The 17,814-nt window shown below is 39.3% G+C and overlaps 1 protein-coding gene across 1 annotated transcript in view; it reads left to right on the forward strand.

The window, feature by feature from the left end:
- The window catches only part of c11hxorf58 (chromosome 11 CXorf58 homolog), a 31,055-nt gene extending 13,719 nt beyond the window's left edge, over nucleotides 1-17,336 (forward strand). Inside the window, exons 3-9 of the mRNA XM_048602517.1 lie at nucleotides 791-902; nucleotides 4,472-4,566; nucleotides 4,930-5,041; nucleotides 7,994-8,125; nucleotides 12,037-12,266; nucleotides 13,283-13,427; nucleotides 17,044-17,336. Of these exons, the coding sequence (XP_048458474.1) occupies nucleotides 791-902; nucleotides 4,472-4,566; nucleotides 4,930-5,041; nucleotides 7,994-8,125; nucleotides 12,037-12,266; nucleotides 13,283-13,427; nucleotides 17,044-17,217 (1,000 nt within the window). The 3' untranslated portion in view covers nucleotides 17,218-17,336. The remainder of the gene's footprint in view (nucleotides 1-790; nucleotides 903-4,471; nucleotides 4,567-4,929; nucleotides 5,042-7,993; nucleotides 8,126-12,036; nucleotides 12,267-13,282; nucleotides 13,428-17,043) is intronic.
- The last annotated feature ends 478 nt before the right edge of the window (nucleotides 17,337-17,814 follow it).

Here is a 17,814-nt window from a genome sequence, read left to right on the forward strand (position 1 = left end):
TAAGATTATGAAGGGAATAGATAATGTGGAGGCAGGGAGGTTGTTTCCGCTAGCAGGTGAAACTAGGACTAGGGGGCATAGCTTCAAAATAAAGGGAAGCAGATGTAGGACTGAGATCAGGAGGAACTTCTTCACCCAAAGGGTTGTGAATCTGTGGAATTCCCTGCCCAGTGAAGCGGTTGGAGCTACCTCGCTGAATGTTTTTAAGGCATGGCTATATACATTTTTGAACAGTAAAGGAATTAAGGGTTATGGTGAGTGGGCGGGTAAGTGGAGCTGAGTCTCAAAAAGATCAGCCGTGATCTTATTAAATGGTGGGACAGGCTCGGGGGGCCAGATGGCCTACTCCTGCTCCTAGTTCTTATTTTCTTATGTTCTTATGTTCTGGTAGCCAGTTCAGCATTTCTGCCTTACGACCTCTTCTTAAAAAAAAAACCAAGACAAAATAATCTCTTAAAGTGACAGCATCGTCACATCTGAAGGTGAATAAATCACCCGGACCAGATGGACTACACCCCAGAGTTCTGAAGGAGATAGCTGAGGAGTTTGTGGAGGCATTGGTGGTGATCTTTCAGGAATCACTGGAGTCCGGGAGGGTCCCAGACAACTGGAAAATGGCTAATGTAACACCCCTGATAAGAAGGGAGGGAAGCAGAAATTGGGAATTTATGGATTGGTTAGCTCGACCTTGGTCATTGGTAAGATTTTAGCGTGTATTATTAAGGATGAGATTGCGGACTAGTTGGAAGTGCGTGGTAAAATAGAGCTGAATCAACATGGCTTTGTCAAGGGAGGTCATGCCTGACAATCTACCAGAAGTCTGTGAGGAGGTAATGAACAATCTCGACAAAGTAGAGCCGCTGGACATAATCTATTTGGATTTCCAGAAGGCCTTTGATAAGGTACCGCGCAGGAGGCTGCTATTTAAGATATGAGTCTGTGATTTTACAGGCAAAGTACTGAGAATGGGGATAAAAGGAGCTTTTTCAGGATGGCAGCTGGTTATTAGTGGAGTTCTGTAGGGGTCTGTGCTGGGACCATGACTATTCACGGTATATGTTGACAATCTGGACAAAGGAACTGAGGGCATTGTTGCTAAGTTTGCAGGTGACATAGAGATATGTGGATGGACAGGTAGAGTTGAGGAAGTGAGAAGGCTGCAGAAGGACTTGGACAGGCTCAGATAGTGGGCAAAGAAGTGACAGATGAATACAAATGGGATTGTGTGAGGTTATGAACTTTGGTAGGAAGAATAGAGGCATAGATTATTTTCTAAATTGGGGAAGCTTTGGAAATCTGAAGTACAAAGCAACTTTGGATTCCTCGTTCAAAGTTCTCTTAAGGTCAACATGAAAGTTCAGTTAAGAAGGCAAATGCAATGTTAGCATTCATTTCAAGAAGGCTAGAATATAAAAGCAGAAACGTACTGCTGAGGCTGCAAAAGGCCCGGTTAGACTGCATTTGGAATGTTGAGAGCAGTTTTGAGCCCCATATCTGAGGAAGGATATGTTGGCATTGGAGGGGGTCCAGAGGAGGTTCACAAGAATGCTAAGAATGATGGGCTTGTCATATGAAGAGCAGTTGAGGACTCTGGGTCTGTACTCGATGACGTTTAGAAGGACGAGGAAGGACCTGATTGAAACTTATAGAATACTGAGAGGCCTGGATAGCGTGGACATGGAGAAGATGTTTCCATAAATAGGAGAGACTGGGACCTGAAGGCACAGCCTCAAAGTGAAGGGATGACTCTTTGGACCTGAGATGAGGAGAAATTTCTTCAGCGAGATGGTTGGTAATCTGTGGAACTTATTGCTACAGAGGCCAAGTCATTGAATGACTTTAAGACAAAGACAGATAGATTCTTGATTAGAAAGGGGACCAAAGGTTACAGGGGGAAAGCAGGACAAAGGAGTTGAGAAGTATATCAGCCATGATCGAATGGCAGAGCAGACTTGATTGGCCAAATGGCTTCATTCTGAACGTATATCTCATGGTTTTATGGATAGGTAGATAAGTTATTAAGAATGCAGTTAGGTGACTTGTCTTTATTAGTTAAGGCATTGAACACAAGAACAAGAAAGTTACGATGAAGCTGTATATATTGTCAGTTAGGGCACAGCTGAAATATTGTGTGCCGTTCTGGTTACCACACTGTAGGAAAGATGTGATTGCACTAGAGACGGTGCAAAGAAGTTTTATCAGATATTGTTTGGGTCGGAGCAATTAAGATATGAACAGAGGTCAGATAGGCTGAGGTAATTTTCCTTAGAGCCGAAAAGTCTGAGTGGAATCTAACTGTGGTGTGCAACTTTCTGAGGAGCATAGACAGGTTAGATGGGGAGGAACATCTCCCTTAGTAGACAGATCAATATCCAGAGGGCACAGCTCTAAGATAAGAGGCAGAAGACTTAGAAAAAGAAGCATTTTTTTTTAAACAATGAGAGAGTATAAAGGGATCTGGGTCTCCTAGTGCATGAGATGCAAAATATTAGCATGTAAATGCATTATGTAGCTATAGAGAAGTTAACAGCATGTTGTAATTTATTGCAAAAGAAATTAAATACACAAGTGAGAAGCTATGCTTCACTTATATAGGACAGTGGTGGAACCACATCTGAAGTACGACATAGAGTATTGGTTTCTATTTAAGGAAAGATGTAAATTTCTTGGAGACAGTTCACGGAAGGTTTACCGATTAATATCTGAAATTGGCAGCTTGTCTGATAAGCAAAGGTTGAACAGGCTTGACTTATATCCACTGGAGTTTAGAAGAGGAAGAGGGCAAGTTGATTGAAACATATATGATCCTGAAGAGTCTTGCCAGGGGAGGTATAGAAAGAATGTTTCCTCTTGAGGGACAATTTAGAACTAGGGATCACTTCAAAAAATCAGGGATTGCCCATCTGAAACCAACGATAGGAAGAATTTGTTTTCTCACAAAGGATCATAGGTCGTTGGAACGGTCTTCCTCAATAGGCGGTAAAGCAGACAACTTGGACATTTTTATGAAGTAGTAGATTATTGAGAAGCAAGGGCATGAAAGGTTCTCAGCAGTAGTCCAGTACATGGAGTAATCAGATCGGAATGGTGGAGCAGGCTTTATGGGCTGATTGGACAGCTGCAGCTTCTAATTAGTGTGTTTGTATCCATCCAGTGAACACGGCCAAGCCATGTCATTGCAATGTCATTGATTATATGTCGGTTTAATCAGCATGCACCAGAACCTTTGAGTTGATGTTCTTTTGCTGCCAAGAATCGCTGAGGATAGGGCTGAGTCAGCGAAAGTGGAAACTGGTCAGTCTTTTCTCTTACCTGGGTATATGTTGTCCAGGCCTTACTGTTATGGAGGAGTGTGTTGAGGCCTCCAGCTTGGTATACGAGCAGCTTGGTGTTCTCACTCAGGTTGTTGTTCAGCATTTTATATTCAGCGTGGACATAATAGTGCAGCTTTTGTGACGTGCCCTGATTTCAGCATCAGGTGACAGACTGTTGTTGATTATGGAACCTAGATACATGAAGCTATCAACAACCTACAGGATAACCTTGTCACAACTGATAGATGGTGGCATAGCAACATACTGCAACTTGATGTTTGTCATCTTGATGCTGATGGCCAAACCAAACTCTGGACTCGTGTGAGAAAGTCTGTCCGCTTGCTGCTAAAGGTGTTCCTTTAGTGTGGAACATTAGTGCATCATTGTCAGCATAGCGCAATTTTCTGAAGAGCAGTAGCCACATCTTTGTCTTGGATCTCAGGCAATCTAGGCTGAAGAGCTTCCCATTAAGTCTGCTATGCAAGTAAAGGATCTGAAGGCATTTAACAGCAGTGAAGAATATGCCAAAAGGTGTCAGTACCAGTACAGAACTCTGTTTGACACCACTACAGATCTGTAAGGTTTTGATGCAGCCTCATCATAACCAGTCTTGTCCAACATATTGTTATGGAAAGAGGAGATCACATAAAGCAGCTTCAGTAGGCAGCTACTTTTCAGCAGGAACTTAATAAACACTTACTGCTGACATAGGGAATGCAGTCTCTCATGTTGATGAGGTCAGGCGGCATAGTGATTTCATGACTGCTTTGAAGCAAACACTTTAGCTCCAGAATTGTTATTGTATTCAAATTTCACGGTCTGCCACAGTGAGTTTGGAATCCATGTTACCAGAACATTACTCTTGGAACATGTTTGCTAGTCCAGTGACATGACCACTAAGGCACCTCCTCCCAAATCTTAATTGAAGTTTGGCCAATCTTTTATAATCAAAAACTTCATAAATAAATCAGTAATTCCTTCCTTCTACATTATTATTCTTAATTAAATGCAGAGGTTGTTTCTGGCCTTAAAAAATACTCAGAAGATTGTTGTGCTTCAGTTAGTGCTAATTTTCTCCAGAGCATGTGTGTAGTTTATTGTGCAAGTGTACTTTTTGAAAATCTGTGAATATTTACCTTTATTGCCTCCTGTGATAGGAACACTGCCTGACAACTAACATTCTAAGGAAACTTCAGCTCTCCGATGTTGAGCTCCTGAAGGATACCAGCTTATCACATAAGATTAGATTCAGGTAATTTCTGAGGGACACTCTTTGACAAAGCAACACTGACACAGAATGGACCATATTTAAGAAATGCATAGTGAAGTACAAAATAGAGGTATGTTTGACCAGTTATACGTAATTTGCATAATAATCATCTACCAGTAGAACAATATTATTTTGTTTTAAAATTAGCAGAACTTCAAGACCTGTTTCGTTGTATCTATATAAAATGGTTAGCTCAATTTGAATTTGTATTGTCAGCTTAATTAACAATTGTACAGTGGACCGGGAGTGCAGCAGTTATTTAATTTACTTTAAACGATGAAAAAGCACAGTTAGGTAAAAAGGCTGACACCATTTACAGAAATCAATCATGTTATTTCGTCTCAGATTTGCTGGAGAAGAATTTCCTCCAATTCTTGTGTTTAAGATTTTTCAACATGCCGGGAGTTGTAAAAATCACTATATAAGTGGGAAAAGAATAATCAGGCCTGCGACTAAGGTAACTCCATTTTTTTTTCATTTTTCCTTCACATTTACTCCGCTCTGGGTATTAATCCACTTGCTAGGGTGAACAGATTGATTCATATACAAGAGGTAACTTCCATCATTCTCCAATACCATATGTGAATTTGACAGTGAGTAACAGGCCATTTGGGCTATCCAGTCTGATCTGGCATTTAATGAAATCATGGCTGATATCATAACCTTCAACTCCACATTCCTGTCTTTGCCCCATAACACTTAATTTAGCTACTTATTAAAAATCTGTCTTAAATGATCCAGCTTCTAGAGCTTTCGGTGGTTAAAAAACCAGTATTACCCTGTCAAGTCCACTAAGAATCTTATATGTTTCAATAAGGTCACCTCATTCTTCTAAACTCCAATGAGTACAAGCCAAACCTCCTCTTATAAGAATACCTCTCCATGCCTGAGATCAAAAAGTGAGCATTCTCTGGACTGCCTCCAATGCCAGTCTGTCTTTCCTTAGGTAAGGAACTCCTAAGTGTTCAAACTGTTATAGGTGATTTATCTAAGGCCTTGTATAGTTTTTGCAAGTCTTCCCTATTTGTATACTACATCCCCAATGAAATAAATGCCAACATTCCTTTGCTATCCCTATTACCTGCTGAAATTGGATGTTAGCTTTTTATGATTTATACATGTGGATTTCCAAATCCCTCTGTGCTGTAGCTTTCTGTATTCTTTGTCCATCTAAGTAATATTCAGCTCCTCTATTCATGTTGCCACGCCACATTACACCACATTATATTCCATCTGCCAAGTGTTTGCCCATTCATGTAACCTGTCTATGTCCCTCTGTAGACATTGTGTCATCTTCACCTTGACTTCTCACCTATTTTTGTGTCGTCTCCAAGTTTGGTTACCATATGTGTAATTCCCTCATCCAAGTTATTATTGTGTATTGTAAATAACTGTGGCCCTAACACAGATTCCTGTGGAACTCCACTAGTTACAGGTTTCCAATTTGAAAATATCCCCTGATCTCAACTCTCTGTTAGTTAGCTACTCCTCCAGCCATGCTAATATACTATTTCCAACTCCACAGGTCTTAGCTTATTAAGGGGCCTTACTTGCAGTACCGTATTGAATGCTGGCAGCACGGTAGTTCAGTGGTTAGTACTGCTGCTTTCACAGCGCCAGGGACTCGGGTTTGATTCCACCCTCGCAACTGTCTATGCGGAGTTCGCACATTCTCCTCATGTCTGCGTGGGTTTCCTCCGGGTGCTCTGATTTCCTCCCACAATCCAAAGATGTGTGGGTTCGGTGGATTGGCCATGCTAAATTGCCCAGAGTGTTCAGAGGTATACCAGCTAGGTGGGTTAGCCATGGGAAATACAGGATTACAGGGATAGCCTGGGGTCTGAGTCTGGGTTGGATGCTTTTCAGAGGGTTGGTGTGGACTCAATGAGCTGAATGGCCTGCTCCAACACTGTAGGGATTCTATGATTAACAAATTAAGCTTTTTGGAAATCCAAATATATTAAATCTACCAGTTCTCCTTTATCTATCCTGCTTGTTACTTCCTCAAAGAATTCTAATAAATCTGTCAGACATGATTTCCCCTTCATGAAGGCGTGCTGACACTGTTTGATCATACTATGCATTTCTAAACACTCTGCTATTGCCTATTTTCTATTCGACATATTCCACAAGACAGACGTTAACTGATTAAGAGTTATGTGCTTCTTGTTTCCTTCCCTTTTTGAATAATGATGTTACATTGGTGAATTCTCCAGAATCTAAGTATTCCTAGAAGATTACTATCAGTTCATCTACTATCTCTGTAGTTACTTTCTTTACCATCCTAGGATGCAACCTAGCATGTCACACGTACTTATTGGCTTTTAGCTCCTGTAGTTCCCAGTAATTTTTCTTTAGTGATAATTATTGTATAAACTTCCTCTCTCCCTTCTGCCCCATAAATATTTAAGCTTTTGAAATGCCATACTGCCCAGTGCTATGAAGACTGATACAAATCCTCTGTCATTTCCTGGCTCTCCATTATTATTTCTCCAGCTCTCTTTCTAAGGGTGATATATTCACTTTGGCCCTTCTTCCTTTTTATATATTTATAGAAGCTCCTGATGTCTATTTTGATATTACTTGCTAGTTTACACTGTCAGTTTATTTTCTCCCTTTTGTTTTGGTAATCTCTTGTCATGGACGAATGCAGCTGGGACAGGTACATTGGTGAGAACGAGGTCAAACAGGCATTTTCCTCTTCTGTTCTTTTACCATCTGTCCCAGGCCCAGTGTGGCAGATATGTTTTTCAGCATTTTGCCAATTCAGGTACCAAGCCATCTTTAGTGGTGGCCATTGAAGTCTCTTACCTAGATAACATTCTGTTCTCTTGCTACTCTACTTCTTTCGCATGGTGTTTAACATGAAGGAGTTTCAGTTGAGGGAAGTTTGTAGGTGTTATTTATGGAGAGATTTTACTCCCTATTTTGATCTTGTTCCATTGGATTTCATGAAATTGAGAGTCAATGTTGACAGCTCCCAGAGCTGCTACTTCTCAACGATATACCACTGTGCCACCACCTCTGGTTGTCTGTATTTCCAATTGGACTGAGCATACTTGGGCATGGTAATATACAAGCCTTGGGACACTGTCTGAAAAGTATAATTCTATAGGTGTGATTATATCAGCTTGCCTGGTCTGTGGGATAGCTGTCCCATTTTTTGGCACAAATTCCCCAAAATCTCTAGAAGCTATTCCTTTGCTGAATTGAAGTCAAATACCTAGGTCTGTGATCAGTAATCTAATCTAGTTTTATTCCTATTACAATTTTTGTTAAAATTTAATGATTTATTTACTTTTGTTGGTATTTTGGGAAGGATTAAGAAGGAGCTCTTGAAATTATCCTTTTCTTTCATGTTCTAACTTTATAATTCAAAGATTTAATGAGAGGCTTCTTTTCTCAATAGGCAGCAGCTGCTTCCTGCAAAATTATGGGACACAGGAAATTCTATGATCTTATGATAGAGGATAACCTTCGGTATCAAAGAACCAAAATAGCAGATGAAACTGATATTGTTACAATGAAAGATTATATGCAGGTTTGAACGCTGCTTTTGTAATGCTGCAATTTGCTGAAGTAATAGAGGATGATTGTGTGGGTAAAATTAACTGGTCTGCAATGTCAGGTAAGAAAAGTACTCGAAGACTGCCATCTACACTGTTGCTTTCTTTAGAGCATCTGCAAAGTAATATTTGACATAGAAGACTTGAAAGATGCTGGTAAATGGAACACAAGAGGAGGTATCATTAATCTTTTTTTTTAAAGTTATAAAGTTTTTAAAGTTTTTGGGTGGAGCTAAGAATCAGCAAGGGAAAGAAGACATCGGTAAGAGTAGTGTACAGAACAAAAAATAGCCACTCTGTGGGAAAGGCTATAAATCAACAAATAATAGAAGTATGTAAAAAACAAAAAATAATAATTATGGGGTGACTTTAGACTTCATTTGATTCGGTTAATCAAATTGGCAAGTGTCTATGACAACAAATTCATAGAGTGCATCGGGGATAGTTTCCTAGAACAATAGGTCACGGAGCTAACCAGAGAACAGGTTATCTTAGATCTGGGAATGGGTAATGAGACAGTTTTAATAAATGACCTCTGAGTAAGGGATGCCTTAGGAAGTATGATCATAACATGATAGATTTAATATTCAGTTCAAGAGTGAGAAACTTGAGTTGGAAACAACAGTTTAGCTTAAACAAGTGAGTTACAATGAAATGAAGGTAGCATTAGCAATGGGCGGCACGGTGGCTCAATGGTTAGCACTGCTGCCTCACAACACCAGGGACCTGGGTTCAATTCCACCCTCAGGCAACTGTCTGTGTGGAGTTTCCACGTTCCTGCCGTGTCTGCGTGGGTTTCCTCCAGGTGCTCCGATTTCCTCCCACAGATCAAAGATGTGCAGTTCGGTGAATTATCCATGCTAAATTGCCCATAGTGTTCAGGGATTTGTACACTTGGTGGGTTACAGGGGGTTAGGTCTGGGTGGGATACTCTAAGGTTCGGTGTGGACTTGTTGTGCCGAAGGGCCTGTTTCCACACTGTAGAGTTTCTATGATCTATGATCTTAGCTAAAGTGATCGGGACAGAAAGATTAGCAGGAATGACAGGCAAGCAGTGGCAGACATTTAAGAAAGTAATTCATGACTTTCAACAAAAATGTATCCCAGAAAGGAAGAAAGATTTGAAGAGAGGGATAAACCAACCATGGCTAACCAAGGAAGTTAAAGAGGATACTAAGTGGAAGAAAAAGCATATTGTCAGGCCAAAGTCAAACCGAAGACTGGGATAAATTCAGAATCTAACAAAGGAGGACTAAAAAGTTAATAAAGACAGAGAAAATAAACTACAGTGGCAAATTAGCGAGGAATATAAAAACTGACAATAAGAGCTTCTTTAAAATATAAAAAGGAAGAGAGGGATCAAAGTGGACATGGGTCCCTTAGAAAATGGTTTTTGGGAACAAGGAAATAGCAGAGGAGGTGAACAGATATTTTCCATAAGTCTATATAGTGGAAGATACTTCAAACATTCCATTACTAATAAAGGACACAGGGGAGGAATTAAGTACCATCAACATCACCAGAGAAGTTGTATTACACAAACTAATGGGGCTAAAGGCAGATAAGTCTCCTGTCCCTGATGGTTTGGATCCTAGGATCCTAATAGAGATAGCTAGAGTGGATACATTGGTTGTACTTTTCAAAAAGTCATTGGATTTGGAGATTTATGGGGGAATTGGAAAACTACTAACGTGACACTCCTATTTAAAATGAGATGGAGGCAAAAGCAGATGCGTCTAAAATCCACTGTTAGAAAAGTGTTGGAATCAATTATTAAGGTAGTAATAGCAGAACATTTAGAAAATCATAATCTAAATAAGCAGAGTCTGCGTGGCTCCATGAAAGGGAAATCATGTCTGTCTAATTTGTTAGAGTTTTTCAAGGAAGTCTGAACCAGATTAGATAGAAGGGAACCAGTGATGTGTTGTATTTAGACTTCCAGGAGGCATTTGTCAAGATACCTCACAAAAGGTTAAGTTGAAAGATAAGAATCCATGGTGTTGGAGGTAATATATCCACATGTATAGCGTATTGGCTCATGGGGAGGAAACAGCAAGTGGGGATAAGGAGTTCTTTTTCAAGTTGGTGACCTATGACCAGTGGGGTTCCACAGCGATCAGTGCTGAGACCATAATTGTTTACAATATATATTAATGACTTGGAGGATGGAAGTGATGTACTGCAAGCAAATTTGCACACACAATAAAATAGGTACAAAGGCAGGTTGTGAGAGGGATACAGACAGACAGTTTACAGAGAGATATTGATAGGTTAAGGAAGTGGGCTAAAAGTCAGCAAATAAAGTTTTTTTTTTCCTTTATTCATTAACGGGATGAGGGTGTTGCTGGCGAGGCAGCATTTATTGCTCATCCCTAATTGCCTAGAGGGCAGTTCAGAATCAACTACATTGCTGTGGGTCTAGAGTTTGATGTGGGAAAATTGAAGTTGTCCATTTGGAAGGGAGAACAAAAGGATATTATTTAAATGGAGAAACACTGCAGAAAGCTGCAACACAAAGGGACTTGGGGGTACTTATGCACAAAACACAGAAAGGTAGCACACAGGTAATCAGGAAGGCTAATGGAATGTTGGCCCTTATTTCAAAGGGATTGGAGTAGAACATTAGGGAAATCTTATTGCAGCTGTAAAAGATGTGGTGAAACCACATCTGGAATACTGTGAGCAAATTTGGACCCCTTATTTAAAGAAAAATAGCATTTTATTGGAGGCAGTTCAGAGTAAGTGCACTAGGATGATCTCTGATATGAAGGGATTGTCTTATGAGTAAATATTAAACAGGTTGGGACTCTATTCGTTTGAATTTGGAAGAATGAGGCATGATCTCATTGAAACATATAAAATTCTTAAGGAGCTTGACAGAGTAAATGCTGAAAAGATGTTTCCCCTCATGGGAAAGTCCAGGACCAGAGGTCATAGTCTCAGTATAAAGGGATGCCAATTTAGTATTGAGATGAAGAGGAATTTCTTCTCTCAGAGGGTTGTAAGTCTTTGGAATTCCTTGTCAGAGGTGTGGGGCAGATTCCTCATGTATATTTAAAGCTGTGATGGGTTCTTGATCAACAGGGAAATCAGGCATTATGGGGAAAAGGCAGGAAAGTGGATGTGAGGAATGTTGGATCAGCCTTGTGTCCTAATCCCGTGCCTACTTGTCGTGGTCTTATGAGAAACTAGGGCATAGGCAAGATGGTATTGAAGAATTATATATGCATCCATAAGACTTTACACAACATTCCAATTTTTCCTAAGATGAAAAAAATCACAAACAAGATATTCATGGGTAAATGTAGGAAAGTGTTGTCAATTTTATAATTATACAACCTGGTAAAAGATAACTTTATTATTAAACTTGGTAATGAAAGTTTACAATATAACAATATTTAGGAGTCAACCTGTAATAAGTGACCGGAGTCAAGAGTAGGCCAAGCATGACCGATTCCTATCCTTAGACAACACATGTGAAACATTTAGGTTTTGATGTCACTGGAAGATTTCCTAGTGCTGATCAAAAAAATTTCAGATTAACAGGTGTAATTGTGAATCTATAATTTCTGCATTGCTATTCTAGTGCCATAACCTTTAAGCTGCTATATGCCAAAAATACTTGATTATTTCTAGTCAAAAGAATTTGAAGGATAGCCATCACATGGGATTTTACAAATGGTGTTTCCATCCTGCCCCACACACTATTAATGTTAAATAGGTCCTATACCTTTTGATTAATTAGTTGTCAGGCACAAAGCAGCGATAAAGAATAAATTAGTGGGGGTGGAACAAAAATCAGGCATATCGCATGACTCACGCTGATAATGTTGTCTGTCTTGTTGAGTGTCTTGTTTATATTCTCATCTGTATTACTCTTTTATAGTACATAAGTAATCTGGATGAGACTCCAGCTTATCTTGGAGGAAAAGACAACTACTGGAGAATGTTGACCCTGACAAACCTATCCAGGACAACAATTATGTATGACATTATGGACTATGCTCAAAACAAAACTTTATCTCAGCGTTTGAAAGAGGAATTGCCAATTCTGCTTTCCAAACCCATTACTGAAGAGATTCAACTTCAACACATTAGAACAATCTCTCAGACCAGGTATCTAATAGAGGGGGTAACTTTGTGATCTGCTTGTAATATTTATGTTCAGGAATAAGGTTCCAACACAAAATGAAAACAGAAAATTGCTGGAGAAATTCAGCAGATCTTGCAGCATCTGTGGAGACAAAAACAGGGTCAATGCTTTGAGTCCAATATGACTTCTTCAAAACATTCTGAAATCGTGGCCCATACAAGTTCAATATAACCTCTTTGCCATTATCAGCTTTGAATACACACACCTTATCCAATACCTCCTACTTATCAATTTTATTCTCTTCAAATGCCTGAAACACCACCTATTACACAATGTCTTTGGTAAGGACAAATTTGAAGCATTAAGTTTAATACCTCAGCATGCCTTCTATCTCCATACATAAATCCCCTTTTTGGTTTCTAATTGTATAATGTTATGGACTACTCCTTTTACCATCCTTTTAATATACCTATAGAAGATTTTGGGATTCATTTTTAAATTGGTTACCAGTATCTTTTCAAATTCTCATTTTGCTTCTCTTCTTCACCTCACTTCAGAACCTTCAATTGTATTTTCTAAATGAGATATGTTGTAAGCACACCTTTTCCTTTTTATCTTGATCTCTGTCACATCCAGGTAGCTGTGGCTTTTGCCCTACCTTTCATTTTCAAGGAAAATGTACCTTGAACATGTCCAAAATGCCTCTTTAATGAAGGTAGTCCATTATTCATCTGTTGCTTTTTCTGCCAACTGCTGACTCCTATTTATTTCACCCAGATCTGTTCTTATTCAGTTGAAGTTAACTTTGCCTGGTTAATTATTGACCTGATATCTCATATAGTCAGTTCAACATTGGGCTAAACTAATCTGGGGATGCTTAATCCAGTTACTGGATGGGTGTGAACTGGACAATGCACACAGCAACTTGCCACCCCTAGATATACACAAGATACAGATGGTGCAGACAAATTAAGAACTTGTTGAGAAAAAATGTAGTACAATCTACAGTATATTGAAAGACCTATGTGTATTTTCCTAGATCACCATGTCCAGCCACAAACATTCCTCCATCTCGATCTTCAACATCCTCAAAAACAGCAAGAGATTCACAACGTTGTTCTTACAAGGCACGACAAAAAGTTTCCAAAATGAGAAAGATTTACGGTTTGGATAAAAACAAAGAGGTAAAACCAAGTGATTAACGTATAGATGTTTTAATTCCGTTTTGTATTGCCTTAGGTTATTCCAATGTTTGTTAAAATAGTTGAATTCATTTTATTTCAGTCAGTTCTGATAATTTACCGATATAGTAAATGAATTAGATCAATTGAATAGTCCTTTGCTGATTGCACCCAGTACAAACTAGACTTGTTTGATCCCATGTTTGAATTTGATTTACGGTTAGCAAGTTTGCAGATGTCACTAAAATTGGTGGTATATTATACAGTGAAGAAGGTTATCTAAGATTACAAAAGGATCTTGATCAATTAGGCTGAGGAGTGATAGATGGACTTTAATTTTTTTTCATTCATTCATGGGATGAGGGTGTCGCTGGCTAGGCAGTGTTTATTGCCCAGAGGGCAGTTAAGAGTCAGCCACATTGCTGTGGGTCTGGAGTCAGACCAGGTAAGGATGGCAGTTTCCTTCCCTAAAGGGCATTAGTGAACCAGATCGGTTTTTCCTGACAATCGACAATGGATTCATGGTCATCATTAGATTCTTAATTCCAGATATTTATTGAATTCAAATTCCACCATCTGCCATGGCAGGATTCAAACCTGGGTCCCCAGAACATTATCTGGGTCTCTGGATTAACAGTCCAGCGATAATACCACTAGGCTATCCCATCCCCTTCATTTGGATAAATGTGAGGTGTTATATTTTGGTAAGACAACAAGGGAAGTACTTATACAGTTAATGGTAGGGCCCTGCGGAATGTTATCGAACAGAGAAACCTAGGGCTTCAGTTACATAGTTCCTAGAAATCTGCATCACAGGTAGACCGGGTGGTAAAGGCGGTGTTCAGCACACTTGCCTTCACTGCTCAGACCATTGAGTGATGATATGGGTGTACACTGATAAAACCTTTCGTTATCTCGGGGCAGTGACTTGAAAGAAATTCTGGGATTTGAATTTTAATTGATCGAAACCTGCATCTCCTTCTAACTGATTAAAGATTTAATAGGAGGGAGTCAGCCAGTGATTTTAGGTTTATTTAATCCATTTGCATCAGTTGTATGATCCTTTGACCTTTTACTTATAAGTTCTGTGTCTTGATATGTCCTCTCTCACTACCTGCCTGAGGAAGGAGCAACGCTCCGAAAGCTAGTGTTTTCAAATAAAGCTGTTGGGACTATAACCTGGTGTCATGTGTTTTTTGACTCAGACCATTGAGTAAGAGTTGGGACATCATGGTGCATTTGTACCGGACATTAGTGAGGCCACTTTTGGAATACTGTGTAAAGTTCTGGTTGCACTAATATAGGAAGGATATTATTAAATTGGAAAGGGTGCAGAAAAGATTTACAAGGATGTTACTGGGATTGGATGGTTTGAGTTATGAAGATAGGCTGGGATTTTTTTCACTGGAGTGTAGGAGGTTGAGGGGTGACCTTACAGAAGTTTATGAAATCATGAGGGGCATAGGTAAGGTGAACAGCAAAGGTCTTTTCCCCAGGGTAGAGGTGTTTAAAACTAGAGGGTATAATTTTAAGGTGAGAGGAGAAAGATTTAAAAGAGACTTGAGGGGCAACTTTTTCACACAGAGGATAGTTCGTATGTGGAATGAACTGCCAGAGGAAGTGGTAGATGCAGATACAGTTACAACATTAAAGACATTTAGACTGATACATGACTAGGAAGGGTTTACAGGGAAATGAGCCGAATGTGGGCAAATGGGACTAGTTTCGTTAGAGAAACTTGGGTCGGCATGGATGAGTTGGACTGAAGGGTCTGTTTTTGTGCTGTATAATTCTATGAATGCAGCCAGCAGTTCTCCAGTAGTGTCTCCCAATCTAACTCCTGCACTATCACCCTGAAACCATGCTCAGGGTGTATCCTCGGTTGCTTCCACTTTCTAATCCATATACTTGCCTTTGTGAAATGATCTGCTAGCAAATTACTTCGAGATTCATCTTTTCATCACCTTTAAAAACTCCTTAATCACCTCTTTTGCTAAAACTCTTGTGGATCAGTCACAAGTGAAATTGGTAAGATGAGCCATATATTTCAGCACTACCACATACCCCAGTACTCTTTCCATTGATTCATTTACTTTGGTCAGTTGTTGGTTTTGAGGGTTCGTGATCAAAGTTACCTAATATAGGCGATTGATGAACTATGGAAATTTTTTGATCGTTTACTGAATTGTTGAGAAGCAGCAATTTAGATATCATACATTAGTAAATTATATTTTTTAAAAATCCAATCGTGACAATTGGGGACAGTTCAGCTTCCAGAGACCAAACATGCCGTCGGCACAGAATATGTTGGTCTTGTTAAATTTGTGAAGGCAACATCCCACTCTTCCTCCTCCTCTGGTCCATTTCCCTCTGGAAATGGCAGGTTCCTGAGGACTGCCTGATAAGGACTGCCCATTGACGATATACTGTACCTCCAGGAGCTCATAGATTACACTTTATCAATCAATTGCCTGAATCCTTTTGGCCAATGACTATGTGACAGCCACTCATGACATCGGATGATCGTGGTTCCCTTATCCACATCCACTTGAGGACTAGTTTTCATTCCTTCTAAGAAAAAAAGCCTTATTTTTGAAAACATTGTACTCATAACAGGATAATGCAGGACCTGATAAATCATTTTTATGTTGGTAGAAACCTCATTACTGCTGGAACATGGTTAAATGAAGATTCATGCTATACATAGAGTACTAAGAGCATAGAGATTTAAAAGGGACCCCAATATCCAACACAGCTACTAATGCAGACTGAACCAGATCATGCAAAACCTTGGCAACCAATTCCATCTTATTATTCGACCTGCTTTAAATGCTGCCATAGTCTGTCTAATGCTGAAACTCTTAGCCAGCATTGGCGCCTATGAGCTTAATTTCTCATTCTTCTCGCTACCCACATTTCTGAAGCCCTTTTCATCTATTCGCTCAACCCCAACTTCATAACCTTCTCACTTTTTTAATTGTTTTCTGTCACTCTCCGAGGTTCTTCCTTCATGGCTTACCTCTTTTCTTTACCTCTTATTTCTCTCAACTCTTTATAAAGCATTTACGACTTTCATTACTTTGAAGAACTACAAGATATTATTGTTGGGAGAGCATGTTCCTCACACTAGGTGCTTGAAATTCAGTGTTCCATTCCTTATATATTCCTGATGAGCACATGGAGGATGCTGATCCCTATTCACTGCACAAGTCATATTTCTGAATGTATTGTATATCGGAGATCTTTAAATGACACGTAAAATACTGGGGCCTTTCAATTTTTGAATCTCATGCACGAAATGAAGGTCTTTGCATTGAAGGTTTTTCTTCTAACATTACTGTTCTCTATTAAGATTAGAAAACTACATGGGAGACTAAGTAGTTACTTAAGCAATTGCTAATAGTTACCTATAAATTAACATGTTGACTCAACTAAGCATGACTGATGACTACAGATACATTTTAAGTAATAGAAGGTGCGAGTGCTATTCCAAAGTTCAAGAAAGTTGTACTACTACTTTTCTGTTTGGAAACAAAAATACAATAGTGCCAAAGTGTTTGAAGACCCCCTGCAATTGTGCTTTTGTTTCAATCTCTGACTTTTCATGATTGATTTTCAGGAAGTCCTGAATAACCCCACTCATCACAGTCATGCACAGGATGGTTTGCAGATTGTCACAAGTTGTGATCAAGATAAGAGAAGTCCAGCTGTTCATTCAACTTCTGAAGAAGAGTGGGAGCATGAAGTGGATGAACTCTATGCTTGGACACAAGAACTATCGCTTGACTATTAGTCTTATTTTAGTCACAGAAATCTATGCAGTGAAGTCACATAGCTGCCAGACTCTGGCTCTTCCACAGTCAAAAATACTCAACTGTTCAGTATAGTCACATCCTTTGTGGTTCTTTTTCATTTGGCTTTCACTTTACCTACATTGTATAAGCTGTATTCTATTTCCTTTGGTTTATATAAAATTGGACTGTTGGATGCATATAATAAATTAAAAACTGAATGTTTTACATCTCTATTGTGAAGTTTTACAGTGTACAAAATTAAGGTCCTTCAGTAACAGTAAATAACTTGCATTTTTCAAGAAGGTGCAATCAACAATGGTCTTTCTTCCCTGTTTGGTTTTCTCCCATTCTCTTCTAAAGATGTGACTCATACTGCACAATAGTTATTTGGGACTTAGCTGTCCTCTGGAGAATTGTGAGGTCTTGTGACGCAGTGAATAGTGCCCCTGCCTCCAAGCCAAAAGCCCCAAATACAGGTCCCACTGCAGGACTAGATAACGCATCTATACCATAATCAGACTGATTGATTGATTATTAACCTATAAATCCTTTCACTGTGCTATTGGAAGGTGGGAGAAAACAATGAGCAGGAGCAT

Source organism: Rhincodon typus, chromosome 11, assembly GCF_021869965.1.
Source record: "Rhincodon typus isolate 14 chromosome 11, sRhiTyp1.1, whole genome shotgun sequence".
Classification (NCBI taxonomy): domain Eukaryota; kingdom Metazoa; phylum Chordata; class Chondrichthyes; order Orectolobiformes; family Rhincodontidae; genus Rhincodon; species Rhincodon typus.